Source organism: Aulonocara sp. 'chitande type north' Nkhata Bay, linkage group LG11 (genome assembly GCF_057382095.1).
Source record: "Aulonocara sp. 'chitande type north' Nkhata Bay isolate Kocher_YH1m ecotype deep benthic linkage group LG11, A_spYH_male_GT1.1, whole genome shotgun sequence".
NCBI lineage: Eukaryota > Metazoa > Chordata > Actinopteri > Cichliformes > Cichlidae > Aulonocara > Aulonocara sp. 'chitande type north' Nkhata Bay.
This window is the reverse complement of record NC_141354.1, coordinates 11,078,594-11,099,225: the sequence shown is the minus strand read 5'-3', so window position 1 is coordinate 11,099,225 and position 20,632 is coordinate 11,078,594. Positions and strand designations below refer to the sequence as shown.

Below are 20,632 nucleotides of genomic sequence, written 5' to 3'. Positions count from 1 at the left end.
TAATGATTGTAAATAATAGAGATGATCTGATATGTTTGAGTGTTGGGCTTCATGTTATCAAAATGAATACGGAAGCGCGATGGTCGTTCAGATATGTTGGGTTATTTAGTAATAAAAACAGGTATGCTGATGTACATGGTACAAGGAGAAAAAGACACATGAACACATCCATCACTATGAAGTAACTACTTACACTATCTATAACAACTGCTGATATCTAAACCACCCTTAATCTGTTAGTTGTGCTCTTCCCACCTTTCTTTTGAAAGAAAATTAACTACTGACGTCCCACGGTTTGCTTTCTTTCAATTTCCTTTATTATTTTACTTTAGGCTGTTTCATTTTTTTCTATTCTAATTTTGGAAGTTCGCTCACTCAGCTGAGTTTTGTCAGGGAGCTTGATGATAACAAGAAGAAGAAGAACTGCAGAGAAACGAGCAGTCGAAAACAAAAAATAGACGTTTCATTACAGGCTTAGAAGGGTCCCTACAAACAGGAAGGCCCTGGGTAGATTTGTTGTTTCAAATCCAAATGGCTGTGGTTCTGAATGCACATTGCGGCACATGCTCTATACCCTCTATGAGGGCGTACGTTGAAAGGCATTTCGGCATTCCAGTTACATGAAAACTACGCAAGCTATAAATGGGTGCTAAAATCACACTGACATCACCATCTGAAGCCTTTGGCGTGCTGCCTTCACTTGCTGCTCGTACAGAAAAGTTTCAAGTGGAAAGACTTTTTTTCCCTTCCGTTTCATTTTCAGTTTAATCCCATTTATTCAAGGTTTGACAACAAAACTATTATTTGAGGTTAGGAAATGCACCCGTCATAGCTACAAAATTTTAAAATTAATTAAATGTATTTAATAGCTCAAATTAGAACAACAAATTCAACTTTTTTGACATAGGACAAATGAATGTCCAGTTCACAAGCACTGTATTGCACATACAGTCAGAGACTAGATTGAGTATCTCTTCGACCTTTCAAATAATCTTCCAGCAAACTTATACTAACCATGGATACTGAATGATTTGTAACTTTCCTATTTAGTTTTGAATGATTTGTAACTTTCCTATTTAGTTTGAAGGCAGCAGTTCTTCTTTCGTACTTCCTCCGAGCAGCTCGCCTGTACAGCCATTTTGATTTGCGACCGCATCGCCGGAACGAACCCGTCAGGCAAAGGTGGGAATTCTGTAAACTCAAAGCACAGCTTCAGTGTAAATTTCAGCCACTCTTCTTTCCCATTATGGCCTAATTTAAATGAGTGAACCTTTGCTTGGTTGTTGAGAAAAATGTGGTGCTAACTGCTGGTTTTCAGACACAGCCTAGCCTAGCTAATATTAGCTCACGTTAGCATGGCTAAGCTTTCTTAGCTAAAAAAAAAATTAATTAAAAAAAACAAAAAAGAACCAATGCACAATTCCCGAATTAATTTCAGTATCCTATGTAAGTAACGACACAATGTCTCACATTAGGTAGCATCCTAACGTTAAGAGGGAAGTGTCTCCCAACGTACAGCTAGCCGGTCAGTTTGAAGTAGCGTTAGCACTTTATTGCAGCTTGCAATTTCCATTGCCATTTGGCAAGTGTAATTCTACACTGACACACCTCTCCATGTTGAGAGTGCACAATACAATTAAATGTAGCTGATCTGGGTGTTTCAGGTGTAAATCGTGAAAGGAGCAATGTGGGACCAGGGAGGACAGCCCTGGCCGCAATGGCCTCTTAGCCAGCAGCAGTGGATGCAATCTTTTCAGCATCAGCATGATCCAGGTTAGTGAGTGATGCTCATGCACCACAAATGGCATTTTTGCTCCCTCAATAAAAAAAAAAAAATCTAAATATTTTACAATGGATTCAAAAACTGCACTGGCAACTAGTCTTAATGCACTTTTTTCCAGGTCAAGTGGACTGGGCAGCCCTGGCGCAAGCATGGATAGCCCAAAAAGAGTCTACAGGAGGAGAGCAGCAGAACATCCAGCCCAATGGTCAGGACATCCCAGGCCTCGAATCTGTTGGACAGAATAATCACAGCAACTTTCAGGGTGACCCAGCATTTGGCAGAATGTGGCAACCAGGTACACAATTAAGCCTTTGAGCCATGGCTCTCCCCCTGGGAAAAAAAAACAAAAAACTGGAGATTTCTCTTGTGGCTTGTTTAAGTATTTTGTGTTTAACAGAATGGGGAATGCATGGCCAGCCCCCTCCTCCTCCACCCCCTGACCAGGCCTGGATCCCTCCAGGGTCAGGACCAATGGATGTGGTGAACCCCAGCGAGGACAGCAACAGCCAGGACAGCGTGGAATTCAACTCTGAAGCCCACCATGGGGTTTACCCCCAGAACAGCCATGGGTATGGGGCACAGCCCGACAGCTACGCCATGGCCCCCATGGCCATGAACCAGTTTGATTATCAGGTATGCAGATGCTACGGTAGAAACTGTTGAAGCGTTTTGGTTTTAGTGTGACAGCCAAGTAGCACGAGAAGGAGCAATCCATAGACACTCTGCCGGGTCCGAGCATCTAGGCGTATCAGTCGTTTGCTTTCTTGATGCTGTGCAGAGGAAGTGTTGGCTTGTTGAGGATCCAGCATGGTTTGTTATTACTTTATTTGTTGAGTTTTTTTTTCTTTTCCCCTTTTAACCCAAGTATACCTTTTAGCTCAGTAAGGAGTGGGGAAAGACAACAGCAACCCCATACCTAGTGACTGCCAAAACAGAGGACCTTAAGTACTTAGAACTGACTTTAATTTTGAGTTTGTGCTGTCTCTCAACAGCATGGAGCTGCCTCATCATTTGCTCCGACACCAGCAAGCTTCCACTCCCCGTACTGGCAGGGTCCTCCTCAGAACAGACGAGATGCCAGACCGCCTGGGTTTCGAGACAGGCCAAGATCCCCTATCCAGCTCCCTGTCAAACCTGAGGCCCCAGCAGCACCATTAGGTGAGTCCTGATGTCTGAATTTTTTATTATTTTTTTTAGTTAATTTATTTAAATTCCTGAACTTTCTAGAAACATTTCAAGAAAATGGTATTGAGGTATGAGATAAATATCAGTAGATGACTATATGTTTAAATAATCGAAGTCCTTATTCCACCTGTGTTGGCTTCATTTTATATGCATACAAAAGGTATTTATAAAAATTTGGTTGTTTAAAAAAAGAGTCAAATTTAAATAGGTGATAGCTGTAGAAACCGATGCACCATTATTAATACAACAACTTCTTTGTGTACATGGATTTGTACTGGAATAGTTTAATCGTTTGTAAAATATATGTGGATAACACGTTTGATCTCCAGATGCTGTAAAGAGACGCACACTACCTGCATGGATCAGAGAAGGTCTTGAAAAGATGGACAGGGAGAAGCAAAAGAAGCTGGAGCGCGAGCGGATGGAGAAGGAGCGTGCAGAAATGGCAAAAGATGACGTTAAAGGCCATGAGGCTGATGAGGGTGGTGATGGCCCACGTCTGCCCCGCAAGAGTAAATTTGTAAGGAACTCATTTAAGACCCATACTGCAAATAGTTTTGTTTTCCCTCTTCATCTGTAGCAATGATTGGCTATGTTTTCTTGATTGAAACTCATTCTTCTCTTCTGTTTGCATCAGGACAGTGATGATGAGGGCAATGATGATAATGACAACGAAGAAAAGATTTCACTAAAGAAAGCATTTTCTGCGCGGAGTCCCTCGCCCCCTGCAGAAGACAGTGAACCTGAAATGACTGAGGAGGAAAAGGAATTCCAGCTGGTCAGTTTGAACTTTCAAATTACATTCAAGTAGTCAGATTTGAGTGTGATTGTGTAGGTTCTCAGTCCGGGTCATGGCAGTTTTGAGTGTTCGAAAAGGAGGCAACTGGACTTCTTTTCTGATTTGTAGAGGTGAAATGTGTTTACAAACCAAAAATGTCCAGTTGACTCCTTTTTGAGCGCTTGATTTTAATCTAATTGTTGAAATTGATAAAATATTGAGATGTTTGTTAATTTGTCCTTGTTTTAGATGGTGATGACAAAAACACTCCTGACAGAGATCCTTCTTGAGGTCACAAATGAAGAGATCCTGCATGTGGCTAGAGATACTCACAGGAAAGCCACTCGAGGTCTGGTCTTATATTTTCCTCTTTTTGCATTATCTCTGCTTGTCACAAAAACATTATGTTTAAATCTGGACAGAATTCGTTACGTGCCTCTTAAAATTACTCCGTAACACCCTGTAAGTGAGGGTGACTGAGCAGCATACATCAGAGTATGTCTGTCTGATATGCATTTCCAACCATTCTCTGCTAATGCATCAGGACACAGCAGAGCAGTGTTTGTCACAGACAGTATTGAAAACCTGTCATGGTATTGGAGGTGCTGCTGAATGGCTGTAAGACTGAATAAAGTCTCAGCGCTGACTCACCTGTAGATACAAGAGACTTCCTCCAGTGAAGTGACTGTGCATTAGTACAGATTGGTTCTTTCGCTCCTGTCCGACTGTTTGACTTGGATGTGTGACAGAAGTTTGTTTGTTAACCCTCTCTCTTTTCTCCATTTCTTTTGTTTTATTTTATTATTTTTTTCTCTTGTTACCAATGGCAGCTCTTGTGAATAGTGCTTTATCTGTGGCCCCATCCCTTTCTCTAGCGACTCTTGCCTTTGAGAAAATGGCAGTATGTGTTTTAACATGTTGTTCCTGTTGTTGATGTGAATCAAAGCTCCTGCAAAACAGCTGGCACAGTCAAGTGCACTGGCTTCTCTGACCGGTCTCAGTGAGTATCCCTTTTTCTGTCACTGGTGGGGAGGGAAGGGAAGTTTCTTTGATTTATAGTCGGGGTTATTAGTCGGAACGTGGGAAAAGCTGTTGGCACAAAGCGTGACACCCAATATTTCACTGCTACTATTTAAGGCAAAAGTGGCATCTGACTTGCTTTTTAGATCTGTGCTTTGAAATTAGAAGCATGCTCTCAAAGACATTACAGACTGTTGAAAGTGTTTAAGAGCTGTATGTGTACTCTTTGTTAATAAGAGGTTTACTGGTGTGAAGTATAAAGTTAAACAAGATTAAGTGCCTTTCATGGGGACTAGGGCTGCCACAAACGATTATTTTGATAGTCGACTAGTCACCGATTATTTTTGCGATTAGTCGACTAATCAGATCATCATCCATTGGACGTACAGCTTATTGCACCAGCAGCATCTGGTCTTATATAACTATCATTAGCTTACAGCTTGAAGTGTTTGTGCTAACTAAAAATAAAGACAATATGGTAGTTTATTAATTTTTAATGAAATTTGCAGATTGTTTCGGTGAAGTTTAATAAACTCCTTGCTTTCTAAAATATAACAGGACACCGGAGTATATTCTCCAGCGTCTCACACTTCTGATAATCAGCTGTCTGCTTGACAGTTTTAGCTGTGCAAAAACTATAACTTTAATCTCAGCCAAACCGATTTACTCAGGAACAAATAAAATACTAAAGAAAGCCAAACAATAACATTTTTAAGTTATCTAAGTGACTTATATATATGTTTAACCTGACTAGCGAAAGACGGCGGTGGGTTTGAAAACGATTTGCCGGGAGTCCGGTGTTCTCACGGCTCTAGTTAGCCTTGCCCCCGCCTAGCTAACGAGCTAGTAACAGACGTCTCCGAAAACGTTGGAGCGCTTTTGAAAATATGTGGTGTCTTGATAAACTGAGCAGATATTTGAGGTTTACACAGCTACATTCTCGCCTGAAAATATGTTAAACGTTTATTTTGTGACCAAGAAAGAATAATAAGAGTAATATTAAAACTAACTAGCTGCCGCCATTGTTGACAACTGCGCTGGGCTGCGCTATGAATTCTGGGACACAGCTTCTTCTTCTTCGGGGTTTAACGGCAGCTGGCATCCTTGTACATGCAGTGCTGCCATCTTCTGTTTCAGTCCGTTATTACACTCTTAAATCCTACTACTCATTCCTGCGTCCTTTGTGATCTTACAAAGCTTCAAACGATGCGTCGACTATTAAATTAGTCGTCGACGATTTTAATAGTCGACATAATCGTGACTAGTCGACTAATCGTGGCAGCCCTAATGGGGACCTTGAGTTTGGATTGAGTGGTTTCATAAGTGGAACCTGATTTGAGAGCGGATCTTAACAGTTTCCAACACTCAACAACCTGGGGGCTCTGTTGTGGCAGGCGGGCTCGGTGACTATGGTTCAGATGAGAGCGAGGATGAGGATGGCCGTAGCGTCCGAGGATCCGAATCCTCAGACACAGATGAGGAAGAATTACGTCACCGCATCCGGGAGAAGCAGGACGCGTTCCGCCGCAAAGAGCGGGAGATGCAGCTGCTGCAAGAGAAACAAGCTCAGGAGGCGCTGCTAGCACGTGGTAAATATTAAATGTCATTTGTGCAATGTGTGTTACTAGTTCACTTTTAACCTGAGTCTTTGTTTTCTGTTTGTACAGAAGAGATGGCAAAGGAGAGATTAAGTAAAGAAAGGGGGGAATATGATGAGAGTCAGTCAGAATATCCACACAAACAGGACATGAAAGAGAGGGAGGCAGAGCCCTTGGCAGACAGGCGCAGGTCCCGTAGTGAGAGGGAGGGTAGTGAGGGAAAGCATTCAGGCAGAGGGAAGGAACGCTCAGGGAGAGGCAGCAGCGATTCTCCCACCAATGGTCACAGCAGCAGCTCCCGCTCCACCTCCAGCCACAGCAGCAGTCGATCTTCCTCCTCCTCATCTTCTTCCTCGGTATCTTCCCGTAGCTCCTCTCGATCTTCCTCCCCGCGAAGGAAAAGGAGACGTAGTCGCTCCTCATCCCACAAAACCCGGCAGCGCAGCCGCAGCCACAGCTCACACAGGCATCGTAGTGATCGCAGTGAGAAGGGCAGGGACAGGAGGAGGAGCAGTGCAGAGCGATCAGGCCGCCACAAGAAAGATCGGAGTGATTCCAGGGAGCGCAGGAGTCGAAGGAGTAGATCTAGGTCCAGAGACAGGGCCAGAGAGAGGGCCAGAGGAAGTCGCAGTCGCAGCAGAGACAGGGAGAGGGATAGAGAGAGGAAAAGGAGTCGGGAACGCAGGGACAGCAGTCATAGTCGCAGCAGCAAACATAAACAAAAGGCCTCTAGTAAAGACAGAGAGAGGAGGAGGGAAAGGAGTCGTAGTCATGAGAAAGACAAGAAAAAGAAGGATAAAGATAGAGACAAAGAGGTGGATAAAAAGAAGGAAAAGCCAAAGACCAAAGAGAAGGAAAAAGGGAGCTCTGTAGTTAGTGAAGAGAATGGCAAATCTAAGAAAAGGAAAGAGAGCGAGTTAGGAACCGATTCTCAAACTGACAAGCACTCGCGACATGATAGTAAAGCCAGCAAGAAGGGCTCGGCCAAAGCTAGCAAGAGGCACTCAGACTCTGACTCAAGTAGATCCCCCTCCCCTGAAGTTAGCAAGGAAAAAAAATATAAGAAATCCAAACGTAGTCGCTCAAGATCGACGGAAAAATCTCACAAGTCTGGTAAGAAGGCAAGCCGCAAACACAAGTCTAAGTCGCGATCAAGGTAGTATTCGTTTTTTTCTCTTTCAAAATACTTTATAATACTGTTTTCATTGTGATTTCTCTCGAGTCTTTGATCTGTTGTAGTAGCTGAGAGGAAAATGTTGGCTGTTATGAAAATTTAATGTTTAATACAGCTACACGTGCCTGACTGTGTAAAGTCAGGTCTCATGAATTAAAGGCTTAAATCTTTCACAACGGTTTTCTATGTCAAATGCAAATATGCCATGACTGAATACTAGCAAGTACCGCTTCCCTAGAGCATCTGCCTGATTTGTCTGGTTCCTGGCCAAAATAGAGGGCGAAAATGTCAAATTGAGCCAAACAAACAAATTTGTCTTTTCGCCATGTTCTGCAGTTTAATTTGCATCTGTAGAATTTGTATAACATCAGTTTTTATGGAAGTTTTCTGCCATATTTATAGTCTTGACAGTATTTTTGGTGAAACGTGTTTTGTTCTGTTGTGCACTGCAATCAGTGTCATTAGTGCAGGAATAATGTCGTGTTCATAACTTTCTTTCAGGTCGACGTCTCCCTCCCGTCGTAGCAGACGCTGAGGAGCACAGTCACTGCCCTGATCTGTGCACTTTGCCATTTTAAATTCCATGAGTTGAACAGGCTTGTCTCATTATAGAGGCAGTTGTGTAGGTGAAAACCCCCTCATACTTTTCTTTTACTGTAAATATGTTCTTTTTAAAGTGTGCCTGAAGAACAAGTTTGAATGGTAGGAGTTTCCATTATCATGCACAGTTTAATTACACACTAAAAAACTCAAGTGAAACTGTGTATATTTTAAAAAAAGATTAACTTTTTCTCCAATTATTGTAAGATGTCTAATAAACTGTTTCTTGTCTTGCCTCACTACCTCTCTGACCTTAATTCAGTATTTACTAACACAGTATTTAATGATGCGTGTTGCAATTGCATTAAACTTAACCATACAAAGCAGGATCCTGCTACTTCCCAGAGATTACAATAATTCCCACTTTAAGGCTGCATGTGTTCAGCTGTCAGTGCTGCTGGATGGAAGTAGTGTTGCAAAAACCGTGCATTGATAGAATGAATGGTAGAAAGTAACTTAAAACATTTTCTCAGTTTTCTGAAGAACGGTTGCTTTGTCCATAAGTATTTACAAGTTGTGCTACTTCTGTTCCACTAGGTACTGCAAATGGTGCACTTTGTATTCCTTACCATATTTTATATAAGTTTTAGAGTGTCACTTTTTAAGCTAAATCTACAAGTTTGTTGCCGTTTTGTTATAGATAAAGCAATGCAGCAATATTTAAGTGATTAAATAAGTTATTTTAATCAAATCAATTTAGATCTACAACATCAAAATGTAATTTAGAAATCTAAAAGGTTGTTTTGTATAAGAACTTTTACTTTAGGAAAAAAATATTTTTTGATGCTGTAGTTAGGATAATGGTTTCTGTTTAAAGCATCAAATTGCTTGTTTGTTCATACTGAAAAACAGTTATTCAATATAAAATATTAACACTTCAATAGTTTCACTTCTTACATAGCACATCGTTAAAGGCTCTCAGCTGCAGGTGAGCCTGAAAATTGTGCTCAGTGTTTGGTACACCATTGTTTCTGATCTTTTATTTAAATCCTGGAACATAAAAATATAACATGAGCACATCCAGACAGTTTTCTGAAAGGTGATGCTTGGATTTGGCCTTGGAAAAAAACAAAAAAAAACAACTCTTCATGTCATGCATCCGAACACTGAGTCCAAGCGCTGACGAGGGAGCACAGGGGAGCACAGGTTAGTGTACCACATGAGTACTTGAAGCCTGTGCAGGTTAAATGCTTAATCACATTTAGAATTTGGAGACAACAGTCAACACAAAAATCTTCATCTCACGTCCCTCAAACCATTCAGATGTTTCCACTGTGCCAGAAACGCTCTTGTCATAGGTGATCTTACTGTTTTGTTCCACATGTGAACATAATACAAGTTATCACAAATTACACCCTAGTAGTAAAAAAATAGTCATCAGTAACATATGATTGGCCAGTGAAGTTATCAGTTTTGGTTTTTCCCCAATGAGTAAACTTTTTTTTCTGTTTGTACAGAGATGATTGGCACTTTAAAAAAATGAAACTAGTTAAATGTTTGATCAGGCATCACAACTGAGAGCATGACTCCCACGAATCCATTTTAAAACATAAATTAAAAAAAAACTGGGAACAAATAAAGCTGTCGAACTTTCATTTCCTACTGTGCAAACACTGATTTTTAGTGAGTGGTTTGCAATATCCGATTTCTTTACTGATGGATCCTATTAACCTGCAAGTGATTACTGGGTAAAGTGTATTGGACAAATGAAACTAACCAAAGTCATTAGACTCTACTTTGTCCAGTTGGTCAGGTCTCAACTGGGACTTTTTAATTTTTAAACAATCAAGGAAGAACTTGGCATACTTTTACTGCTCATATTTATTCTTTCGAATACCATAGAGCAGACACAAGCAGTCAAAAAAGAAAACTGGCATAGCATAAAATTAAATACATAAAATATAAATAGATGAAGAGTGGCAGAGGCACTGGGTCCTTAGCAGCTCAAGAGGACATGGGGAATAATTGAAAAAGATAGTCAACGTCAATGATGACGAAACTGAAAATAGTAACTGTAATCTGGAAGCAGGCTTTACAGGGGAGCATCTCGCTGGTTTTACCTGAGAGGCCCGAGAAACTAGAGTGGAGAAGTGGGCTCATCTCCAAAGGCAGAGGAGGGCAGCAGTGCAACGGCGACGGTGAGAGCTGCGCTTAAATCTCAGCGTAGAAGAAGAAGGAAACCCAGCGACGCTGAACTCCAAAGACGAAGAAGACTGTTTATTATGAACTTCACAGCTAGTACCTCGATGGTTTTATGACATGTACTCCAACAAGTTTCGCCGCCTCATGTTAGGGCTGCACTGCCTTAAAACGACCGCTGTTTGTGGCCTGGTCCAGAGGGCCGCTGGTCGAAGCGGGTTCGGCTGGACTGCGGTGTGTAAACAGCGGACACTGTGGCTGCAGAGGAGCGCCTGTCGGGAGATAGAACGACGTGCTGTGCTCCGTCAAAACGGGTATTTAGCAGACACACTCGTGTGGTGACACCTTCCTTTCCAGTGCCACACTGTATAAGAATATTTGGGGGACCGGAAGCAGGGCTAGAAATCAGTATTTTCTTTTTCAAAAGAAAAAAAGAAACTAAAACTCAGTGAAATTTAGCAGCATACAGCTACTGCTTAGACTAAGAGGTCCGACGAGGCTCACCCTGGTAGCTCTACGACTCTGGACAGCTGATACATAGTGCATCATAAATATGTTACGGAAACAATTCTAATTACTACTCTGAAATTTAATACAAGCATCCTTTTGCATCCAGAAAGATAGTCAGGTTTGTCATTTTGTTAAATGAACTGGACTGATTTGTGAAATGTGTGATGCTCCTCCAATACTCCGATACTTTATAGTCAAAGTATCTTAAAGTTGAGTACCTTTGTGGATGGCTATCATATTAGAAAGGCTTCCAAGCAGATTATCTCTGCACAAACCGATTCATTGCTTACAGACACGATTTTCAGTGTCTTGATGTGTCCTGTGGCTGAACACTTTTCACCATTTTTTTTAGAACACTAAAAATGCTGCCTTTTTCTTTTACTCAAGTGATAGCATTTTGAGCATGTGACTTATGCATGAACTAAAAAAACAAAATTTGGCACAATTCAGCATTTGTAAAAATTTGCACGTCACCAGAGATTGCATCATTACCGAACCATTTTACACGTTTTTTTTTTTTTACATGTCTTTACTTGGTTTTAGCAAGATGAACTGAATGAAATGGGTACTGAGGGTTAAATACCAGCACAACCTTTTGTTTTAGAATTTGCATTTGCGATTTGCATCTTCAGAAACTATATGTTTGATGTCAGTAGCAAAAGGGCTTGGTATTTTGCTTGTTAGATTAACTCATTTTCTTCAGTTTTACTGCACTCAGTGTGTCCAAAGTATGATGAGCACAGCAGAATGCAAAATACTGGATAGGATAAGAAAAACAGTAAGCTCACGTATGAGAGCCAATGATACTGATATTGGTACATAGCCCAACACAGTGCATCCAGAAAGTACACGACTGCTGGTGTTTCATCATGTTACATCCTCATTCCAAAATGATTAAATTCATTATTTACCTAAAAAGATCCACACAATACCCCATAGTGACACAGTTAATAAAAGGTTTGCTTTAAATTCTTTTAAATTTACTAAAAATAGCAACCAAATATGTTCATATATGTATTCAAAGCCCCCGCTATGACACTCAAAATCATGTACATCCTGGTTCCACTGGTCATCTGATGATTCTATAACTTGATTGGAGTCCACCTGTCTAAATAAGGCCCCACAGTTAACAGTGTATGTTGGAGCACAAACAAAGCAAGGAATTGTCTGCAGACCTCTGACACAGGATTTTATTGAGGCACAAATCTGGAGAAGGTTACAGAAAAATTACTCTTCATCAAAAATATCACCATCATCTGTAAATAGAAGTTCTGCCTGAGTCAGGTAGGTGACCAAGAAAGCGATTGTCAGTCTGACAGCTCCAGCGTGGAGAGAGGAGAAACTTCCAGAAGGATAATCTTTTCTCCAGCATTACGCCAATCAGGCCTGTATGGGAGAGGGTCAGACAGAAGCCAATTCTCAATAAAAGGCACAAGACAGCCCACCTGGAGTTTACCAAAAGTCACTTGAAGGACTCTCAGACCATGAGAAACAAAGATTGAACTAAATGCTAAACATCATGTCTGGTGGAAACAAGGTATCGCTCATCACCTGGCCAATACCATCCCTACAGTGAAGCTTGGTGGTGGTAGAATCATGCTGGGAGATGTTTTTTTGGCAGCAGGAACTGGGAGACTAGTCAGCCTTAGCTTGGATCGCAGACTGGGGCGAAGGTTCATCTTCCAATAGGACAACAACACTAAGCACACAGCCAAAATAACAAAGGAGTGACTTTAGCCAGAGCCCAGACTTGAACATGATTGAAGTTTGAGATCTGAAAATGGCTGTGTACCAACTCCCACTCTGTCCAACCTGATGGAGCTTGAGAGTTTCTGCAAAGAAGAATGAGAGAAACTGCCCAAAGATAGGTGTGCAAAGCGAGTAGCATCAAACTGAGCAAAGACTTTGAATACTTACATGGCATATTTTTTTTCTATTTTTAATAAAATTGCAAGAATTTCAAGCAAACCTTTTTACTCATTATGAAGTGATAATCAAGTCCATGTTGGAATAAAGCTTTAACATGACAAAATGTGGAACAAGTGAAGTGCTGTGTATACTTTTTGGAATATGTGTGCAAACAGCTCGACTCCACACACTCAACACAGCTGTCGGGCTACTCAGCTGCAGGTTCTGGAGAAGAATTTTGAATCAAAAAGTATAGTGAGATTTTTATTATTTATTGTCGACACTATAGAACAGTCTTTTGTTGGTTCCTTGTTTATTTGGCTTGGTTGTTTCTACTTTAATGGCTGTTTTTTGTTTGTTTTTTTTTCCACATGCAGCGTTCGGTCAGCTTCTCACAGCACCGTGGACCCTGATGAACTGAGGAAGTTCCAGTCGTTGGCAAACAAGTGGTGGGATGAACAGGGAGAATTTGCAGCTCTTCACGCCATGAACGACCTGAGGGTGCCTTTTATACGGTACACAATCCGCCCGTCAATCTTCATCAGAGGCGCCAACAGATGGTGTCAACGTAACATAACCCAAAGGAAAGCCGGGCGGCCTCGTGGTATCTGAAAGCAACTTGTGAGGATACAAGGAAAAATAAGAGAAATTGAAAGTGACAGGGTTCTTCCAAATATCAGTACATTTTCAGCCAATAGTGTTTCAGCTGCTTTGGCTCTACACGTGTGCATGTTTTGGGGGTCGGCTGGGGCTGTTTTGATTGATAAGATCTGTTGTTCAGGACCCTTTGCTGTAATCATGACAGCCATCCAGCCAAGAGCCCAGTGCTGTGTTCCCCTCCCCCACCCTAGGATCTTCTTGGTGGTGGTGGTGGTGGTGGTGGTGGTGATGATGATGATGTGTGCTTATGGTGACAGTATGACAGATCTAGTGTCAGTGATGTCTGAGTGGGGATGATTTGCCCAATAAGATTTTACCCTCAGGGCAAGTTGAAATGAGAGACAGCAGCAGTGCTGCCACTGTTGCCGCTGGAGCTCTGCGACTCTGATAGTTCATCCTGCCAGGGTGCCTTATTTTCTTCATTGTTTCAGTGTGTGCTTTAGTTCTGTAATACATGGTGTTGTACACAGACTCAGGATCTGTGCAGATACCCCGTGTAGTAACCAAATGCAATGTCTTTAACAAAACAGGGTTTAGTGTTTGATTTGCCTTAGTTATTAGCAAAATGGTCTATTTTGTCCTCAAAATGTTACACTGACAGCAATACAGTGAATCATAACTATACATGCAGTGGTGACAAATTAAAGGAAAAAAATCTGCCCTTTATTGTGAGGAATTCAGAGTTTCCATCATACTTGTCCTCTTATCAAAGGATACAGATTTATGGGAGTGGTCTTTTCCAATATGGCAGTTGTAACCTTCTGTAGGACATGAGTGGGTCACTGAAAGGTTTGATTATTATGAAAATGATGCGAACCATATGCTACAGTTTTCACAGTCAGCTGATCTCAACGAAGTTGAACACGGAGATATTTGGATCCATATGATAGATGGCTTACTCTACCAGCATCACCAAAGTGAGGGAACACAGTATGATAGGGAAAAAATGTAGAGGTCATTATTTGACTTTTTATTCATTGTGTATGCAAATTTACCTGTGTGACAAAATGTTTACCCACAGTTTCTAAAATATAAAGTTGGAAAACACTCAGAAATACTTCAGGTTTGAGACTGAATTTCTTTTTGGGGTTTTTGGTTCATTAAGTCAAAGTAAATTTTATGAAAATAATCACTGAGTTCATGCTGACGGTAATGGTTTATCATGTGCTGATAGTTCAGCAGTAGCTTTTGTCTGGCTCTGTCTGGGTGGTGGTAGTGCGAGGAGGTAGTTAGATGGATGTAAGTATATTTTGGCACCTTAGCAGAGCTTTAATGACGAGCATGATGTGCAGTCAGGTCTCAGCCTGTTCCCATGTTTCGGGCCTCAGGCAGGAGGCTGTCGGACTGTATATCAGGGAAGGAAGTGAGGATGCTTGTTTGCTGGCTGACACTGTTGCTCGGAGCGATTTGAGAGAAGATGGTGTAATACACCATGGAGTTACCCCTACACTTCCTCATGCTAAGCGGCTTCTCATAGACTTTGGAGGTTCACAATTTCATATCTGCCCACTGTTCTTTTACTTTTAAGCGTTAGGTCTGTTGTAGAGTATTCTGAAATATCTTGAAGACTTGGGAATGGGAGATATATTTTTACCTTGCACAGGGATAACCTGCTGAATGTGCACAGAGCGCGCCATCCCGGGAAGCCACTCACAGGACTGAAGATCCTGGACGTCGGTTGTGGAGGAGGCCTGCTCACAGAGGTAAAAAGCGTCCGAAAGCTGCAGACTCAGAGCAAACAACAGCGCCAAAGAAAAGCGTCTTTCCTGCTACATATTATCTGTCTGGGCGCAATTGTTTCAATTGCTACCTTTCACGTCACATTGAGTCTTTTCTTCCCTCGTGCAGCGTAAATATGTGCCTTCGATGTGCTTCAGTGCCAGGCTTCTCGCATGCATACGCAGCAGAGCCCGGATAAACATTTCAACGTCAGCCCGGTGCTCGTTCTGCTTTGATCTGACTGGTCACGGCGTGGTGGATCGGACAGTCGGTCGTTTACAGTTGTTTATCTGTTTGTTAGCACTGATAGCTGCATGACTGGGACGGAGCTTTGATGTGAGCTGAGGACTCACCAGCTGTGCTGTGTGATCTCTGAAGACAAAATCAGGTCCTGTTCTTATACAGCTCCGTCACACAGGTTGTCTTATTGAGACACAGACACACATGATAAGAGCGCCTGTTAAGGCTGTGACTGTTATTGTGTGTCTGACCGTCTCTTAGCTAACAGTCCTACCATCACACGGGATCAGCAGCGGAAGGATGGATAACAGGCCCCTGGGCGAAAAAGCTCTTCAGTCAGACTTGGATGTTTAGCTTTTGTCCACACCGTTCACACCAAACCCTTATTTAGTGCATGTTCCTGCATATCGCTGCTATGTTTTTCCCCACTCTATTTACAGTGCCAGCACAGCGTCTTGTGGAGATGAAATGATGCTTTACTACCATGATTGATATTGTTTTAAATTTCATGAGTTGTTGTTGTTGTTGTTTTGGGTTTCTTTTACTCAACAACCACAAAATCTCTTGTATTAATTGACATGTTTTAGATATATTATAAAAGCCTAACATTGAATTCAAATAACTCTCATTAGACCTACACTGTGCTGTATTTACCTGCATGTAAAACAACAATCCCCATTTACTAGTTCTTCTTCTTATGAAGATGGACAGGTTATGGATGAGTGTGGATGAAGTGAATGATGGAAGTCAGGAAATTTTCTTTCTCTCATTAAATTTTGTATTCCAGAATTTAATAGTTCATGCAAATCGGTGCCTATTACCCCCCAGTGAATATATTACTGTAGATAAACATAAGGCTTGTGGAAATGTGAGTTCCAACACATAATCAGTGACTTCACAGTCAAATGAGCACAGCATCCTGAAGAAGACAGGTTAGATAACAAAGCAGTAACATTTCAAGTTTGTTAGTACAACATTATTTGTGTGTAAGAGTCAAGTTTTTCTACTAAGACTAAGTAAAATATGAGTTATTGTGATACAGATATATATATTTTTTATAATGCAAGACAAATGTTGCTCATATTGTTAGCTGTTGTGGTTGAACAGTGACTTATTTTTTAAGTATTTAGCATAGTTAATATGATTGATGTATAATGTTATATTTGTCATCCAAAGAGGACAATGAAAAATCGTATTCTTATTCCTCAAAGCTAATGCAACTAATATATTATTCATTTAAAATGTGTGCTTTGTCTACTTTTATCATTTTTAATATGGTTTTGTACTGTCTGTTCTTCTTTTAAGTGAATCGTATTCGGCTCTGCTTTTTTAAAAAAAAGTTTGACGTGCAGTTCTCTGCTCCTCATCCTCCTCCAGCCCCTGGGTCGTCTGGGAGCTAAAGTTTTGGGTATAGATCCAGTGGAAAACAGCATTGGCACCGCCCAGCTGCATTCGTCCTTTGACCCGGACCTATGTGAGCGGGTGTCCTACCAGGTGTGCACCCTGGAAGAGCTCTCAGGAGGAGAGGATGAAGGAGCGGGACACTTTGATGCTGTGGTGGCGTCTGAGGTTGTGGAACATCTGGCTGACCTGGAAACGTTCGCCTTCTGCTGCAGCCAAGTGCTAAAGGTGCTGTTTGTTGTTTTATTGTTTCGTTTTGTTTTTTAGTACTTTGACTCTGATATATGTGTGTTAATACTGCACTTGTGTTTGCATATCAGGTAGAGGTTCCCTCTCTCTGAATTAGACAGTTATGGGTGCCCGAGTCAGCACCGGGCTGGACGGGGTCTGTGGATGACCTGCTGTGTTTTTCTGTGTGTGCCTTGTACTTATCATTGAAAAGTTTCAGTGAGAGCCGTGGTCCATACTGCAGCCTGGGGGTCAGAATCTCCTAGGTTAGTGGGCCAAAAGTAGCTGAGAGGGGGGGGGAAAAAAAGCTTAATACAGGAGGTTAAGTCATGACTGGAATTCTTTCTCTCTCTCTGGTCTAAATCTTTCTTCTGCACTTTCATTAAAAAAACCCCAAACACAATAATGTTTAATATTTAGTATTTACTGTTATATTTCCATATATCATCGTGATGTTGTTTATTGTATTGCTCTCGTTTTCTTCTGCTTGTTTTCTTTTTTCTTTCTCAACAGGTGATCCAGGTGATTGGTATATGTATTTTTTTTATTTTTTTTTTTGTCTGCTTATTTAGTTGGTTTTTTTTTTTTTTTCCCCTTTATCCCCGTCCCTCTTCTCCGCTGTTTTTTTTCACCCTCTTCCTTTCTCCCTTTTCTTTTCTTCATTCAAGTCTGTCCCATATCTAGCAAGTGAAAATAAAAAAATAAATTAAATAAATAATAAAAGGTGAATCAAATAGACCATTACGGCAAGGCTGGGATGGTCAGTTTGGTAAAGTAAATCCGTTGGGCATCTTTCCTCGCCTTTAGACAATAATTCTGATGGCAAAAGAGCCAAACGGGACAGGCGAAAAGAAAAAAAAAAAAAAGAAAGGAAAAAAAAAAACCCCAAACATTTAAATGTACTTTTCTTGACCACGCATACATATATTTTTTTGATGCTCATGCTTTTATTTATTTTTTCTCTCCCCCCCCTGTTCAACCTATTTTTCTTGGCCTTGTTGAACTTTGAGGTTTGGCATCCTTCCAGATCTCGCGCGCTGGATTTTGTCCTCTGAAAGCCTTAAATCCATTCTATAAATACCCTGCTGCATCTCGTAGAAGAGCTCCTCCCTTGTATATCACCTGCAGAGGTGTCATGAAATGTGTTTCCAGAAGTAACGCAGTCTATTTAATTTATATTTCATGAATCAAACCTTTCCATTTTTGCTCCCTGTGTGCAGCCAGGTGGCTCACTATTCATCACGACTATAAATAAAACCAACCTGTCCTACGTGCTGGGCATTGTTGTAGCGGAGCAGCTGCTGCGCATCGTGCCCGACGGGACCCACGACTGGGAGAAGTTTGTCAGCCCAGTAGACCTGGAACGCCTCCTGGAGTCTCGTAAGTCCCTTTGGAGGGAGGAAAAAAAAGAAGCTCCCACTGATTATAGAAAACAGACTAAAAATGCAAAGGTTTTGTTTTTTTTTTATAATTAAGTGGGCAAATCTATGTGGAACTAAGTAAATATACCATATTACAAAAGGTCGCTACAAGATGTAAAAGTTTTTTTTAAACAGCAGTAAATTTTGAGGATTTCTGTGTCCATAAATTGTCTGCAAAGCTCATTTTATAATTCGTGTTCAGGAGTAGTGCAAAAATAAAAATCTAATTTTGCCTTTTGTGTTGACATCAGTGTCTTCCTTCTTTGTTAGATGGTTTCTCGGTGCAGTCTGTCAAAGGAATGCTGTACAACCCCCTGTCAGGAGCCTGGAGCTGGACCGACAGCACTGCCATCAACTACGCCCTCCACGCCGTCAAACTGAGAAAACAGGCTGAGGACAGCAGCCTCCACCCAGAGGACCACACCATAGAAAGTAGCAGCTGAGCCACGCCACTTGAGAAGAAATCCAAAAATGAGAAATAATAACTCAGACGCGAGCGGCCCTGACATCCTGTCGGCCAGCTGTGACGCAGCACATGAGACTGAGTTTATTCAAGGAAAGGGACAAACTGCCTGCAGATAGAATTAGAGATGTGCTGCATTTGGCAGACCCATTGATGCTGTGCTGTGCTGCGTGAGCGCTGAATACATGTCTAGTGTTTGATAAGCTGTGTAAAGCAACGGTGCATCCTTTAATTGTGTAATCATTTTCAGCATATGCTGTCCTGCGTCAGTGTGGTGTTTGAGGCTGAATAGTTAAAGGTTTGCAACATCCTCCATTAAAACTGACCTCACATCAGTTTGATTTCTCAAGAATGAACGCATGAGATTGAAAAATGTGATTATTTGGAATGCTAACAAAAAACAAACAAACATGATTTCGGGTTTTTAGATGTTAATATTAATTTATATTTTGTGTCCACAGAGGGGAGGGGCAACCATTTCCTGTGGGATTATAAGGGGTCTGGTCTCATGTGGAAGTATTACATAATACAGATCTCCCTCGTGCAGAGAATAAGTCATGCTTGCATGATGGTCTTAAAGAGACCAGAAATATGACTGTAGAACATGTGCAGAAGCTAACAGAGCACGCTGTGAGGACTGAGCACTACACCTATTTCAATTTCAGATATGTTGACATTTCACCGGTTTAAAAAAAATAAATGCTCTTTGTATATACATATTTTAAAAAGAACTCTCCCTCTCACCCTCTGGGGGGTGGTATGTGTGTGCTCCTCACGTTCAGGTCCTCTACCAGAGGCCTGGAAGTTAGAGTGCTCTGTGCAGTGTCTTAGCTGGTCCTTGGACTGCACTCTCCTGGATGGAGACCTTTGATGTTGTGCCTGGAATCTGCTCAAGCTAATTTTCCAGCTCCTTTATGCTTCTATTACCACTAGGACCACTTTGGATTTTACCTTCCACATCTGCTCCAGATGTTTCTTCAGCACCTGGTTCTCCATTTTCTTGTGCTCCTTCTTCCCGATGTTGCTGTCCGGTAGGATTACAACATCTATGACAACTGCGGTCTTCTGTTCCTTGTCAACAATCACTACAATACTGCTTGGTTTGCCAGCAGCTTCTATGTGGAAGTGGAAGTCCCACATGACCTTACTCCTGTTGTTCTCAACCACCTTTTGTGATTGAGGACTTGGGGACTTCTAGTCCATATGCAGCACAGATGTTCCTGTACGCTATCACAGCCACTTGGTTGTGCCTCTACATCTATGCAGTTCCAGCTTGCTTCTTACATCCTATTACTATATGTTGGATAGTCTCTGGGGCACCTTTGCACACTGTTCAACTTTGTTCCCTTTGTAGACTCAACCCTCTATCTGATGCCTAGAGCCTGTTCTTGTGCTGCTGTGTTAGAGACTCTGCGCTGTGCTTTAAGTCTGTGTTGTGCCAGAAAAATGATTTCAGGAATTTGCCCCAAAATGATTGTCTATATTTAAACTGTTTTAAATGACTTGTCAACCCACAGTCTGTCAAACACATGACAAGCATGTCTCTTAAGAATGATATCAAGCCATTTTGAGCCAGAAATAAAACAGTCCTGTCACAAGGTAAGAAGCTGCAGTCGGTTTTTGGCAAAGTGACTTTTATGTATCCTATATTTATCTAGGTAAAGAGCGTCATTGACATCAAAAATGTCTTTTTCACGAGCGATCTGGCCAAAAGTGCCATTTAAAAAAACAAAAAACAAAAAGTGTCATAAAGATGCTTCCTGGTGTCAAAGTCGTTTCCTCTATCTGCCGACAGTATCTCTATG

The 20,632-nt window shown here is 41.4% G+C and overlaps 2 protein-coding genes across 5 annotated transcripts; both read left to right on the top strand.

The window, feature by feature from the left end:
• The first annotated feature begins 1,047 nt into the window (after positions 1 to 1,047).
• pnisr (PNN-interacting serine/arginine-rich protein) lies at positions 1,048 to 8,380 on the top strand. 4 transcript variants are annotated; one of them, XM_086310550.1, is made up of 12 exons: positions 1,048 to 1,182; positions 1,665 to 1,773; positions 1,902 to 2,078; positions 2,181 to 2,416; positions 2,776 to 2,941; positions 3,298 to 3,488; positions 3,606 to 3,746; positions 3,996 to 4,095; positions 4,693 to 4,746; positions 6,161 to 6,352; positions 6,437 to 7,520; positions 8,040 to 8,380. In XM_086310550.1, the coding sequence occupies exons 2-12, from the start codon at positions 1,686 to 1,688 to the stop codon at positions 8,071 to 8,073; spliced, it is 2,463 nt and encodes an 820-aa protein (XP_086166676.1). In that variant the 5' UTR covers positions 1,048 to 1,182; positions 1,665 to 1,685; the 3' UTR covers positions 8,074 to 8,380. The 4 variants fall into 4 exon arrangements, with proteins under 4 accessions (XP_086166676.1, XP_086166674.1, XP_086166675.1 ...); XM_086310548.1 differs by having other exon boundaries at positions 6,434 to 7,520; XM_086310549.1 differs by having other exon boundaries at positions 6,161 to 6,355.
• A 1,807-nt stretch (positions 8,381 to 10,187) lies between these two features.
• On the top strand, positions 10,188 to 20,458 carry coq3 (coenzyme Q3 methyltransferase). The gene is made up of 6 exons (XM_086310546.1): positions 10,188 to 10,591; positions 13,073 to 13,210; positions 14,959 to 15,058; positions 16,692 to 16,943; positions 18,164 to 18,323; positions 18,635 to 20,458. The coding sequence occupies exons 1-6, from the start codon at positions 10,398 to 10,400 to the stop codon at positions 18,805 to 18,807; spliced, it is 1,017 nt and encodes a 338-aa protein (XP_086166672.1). The 5' UTR covers positions 10,188 to 10,397; the 3' UTR covers positions 18,808 to 20,458.
• Positions 20,459 to 20,632: the final 174 nt, after the last annotated feature.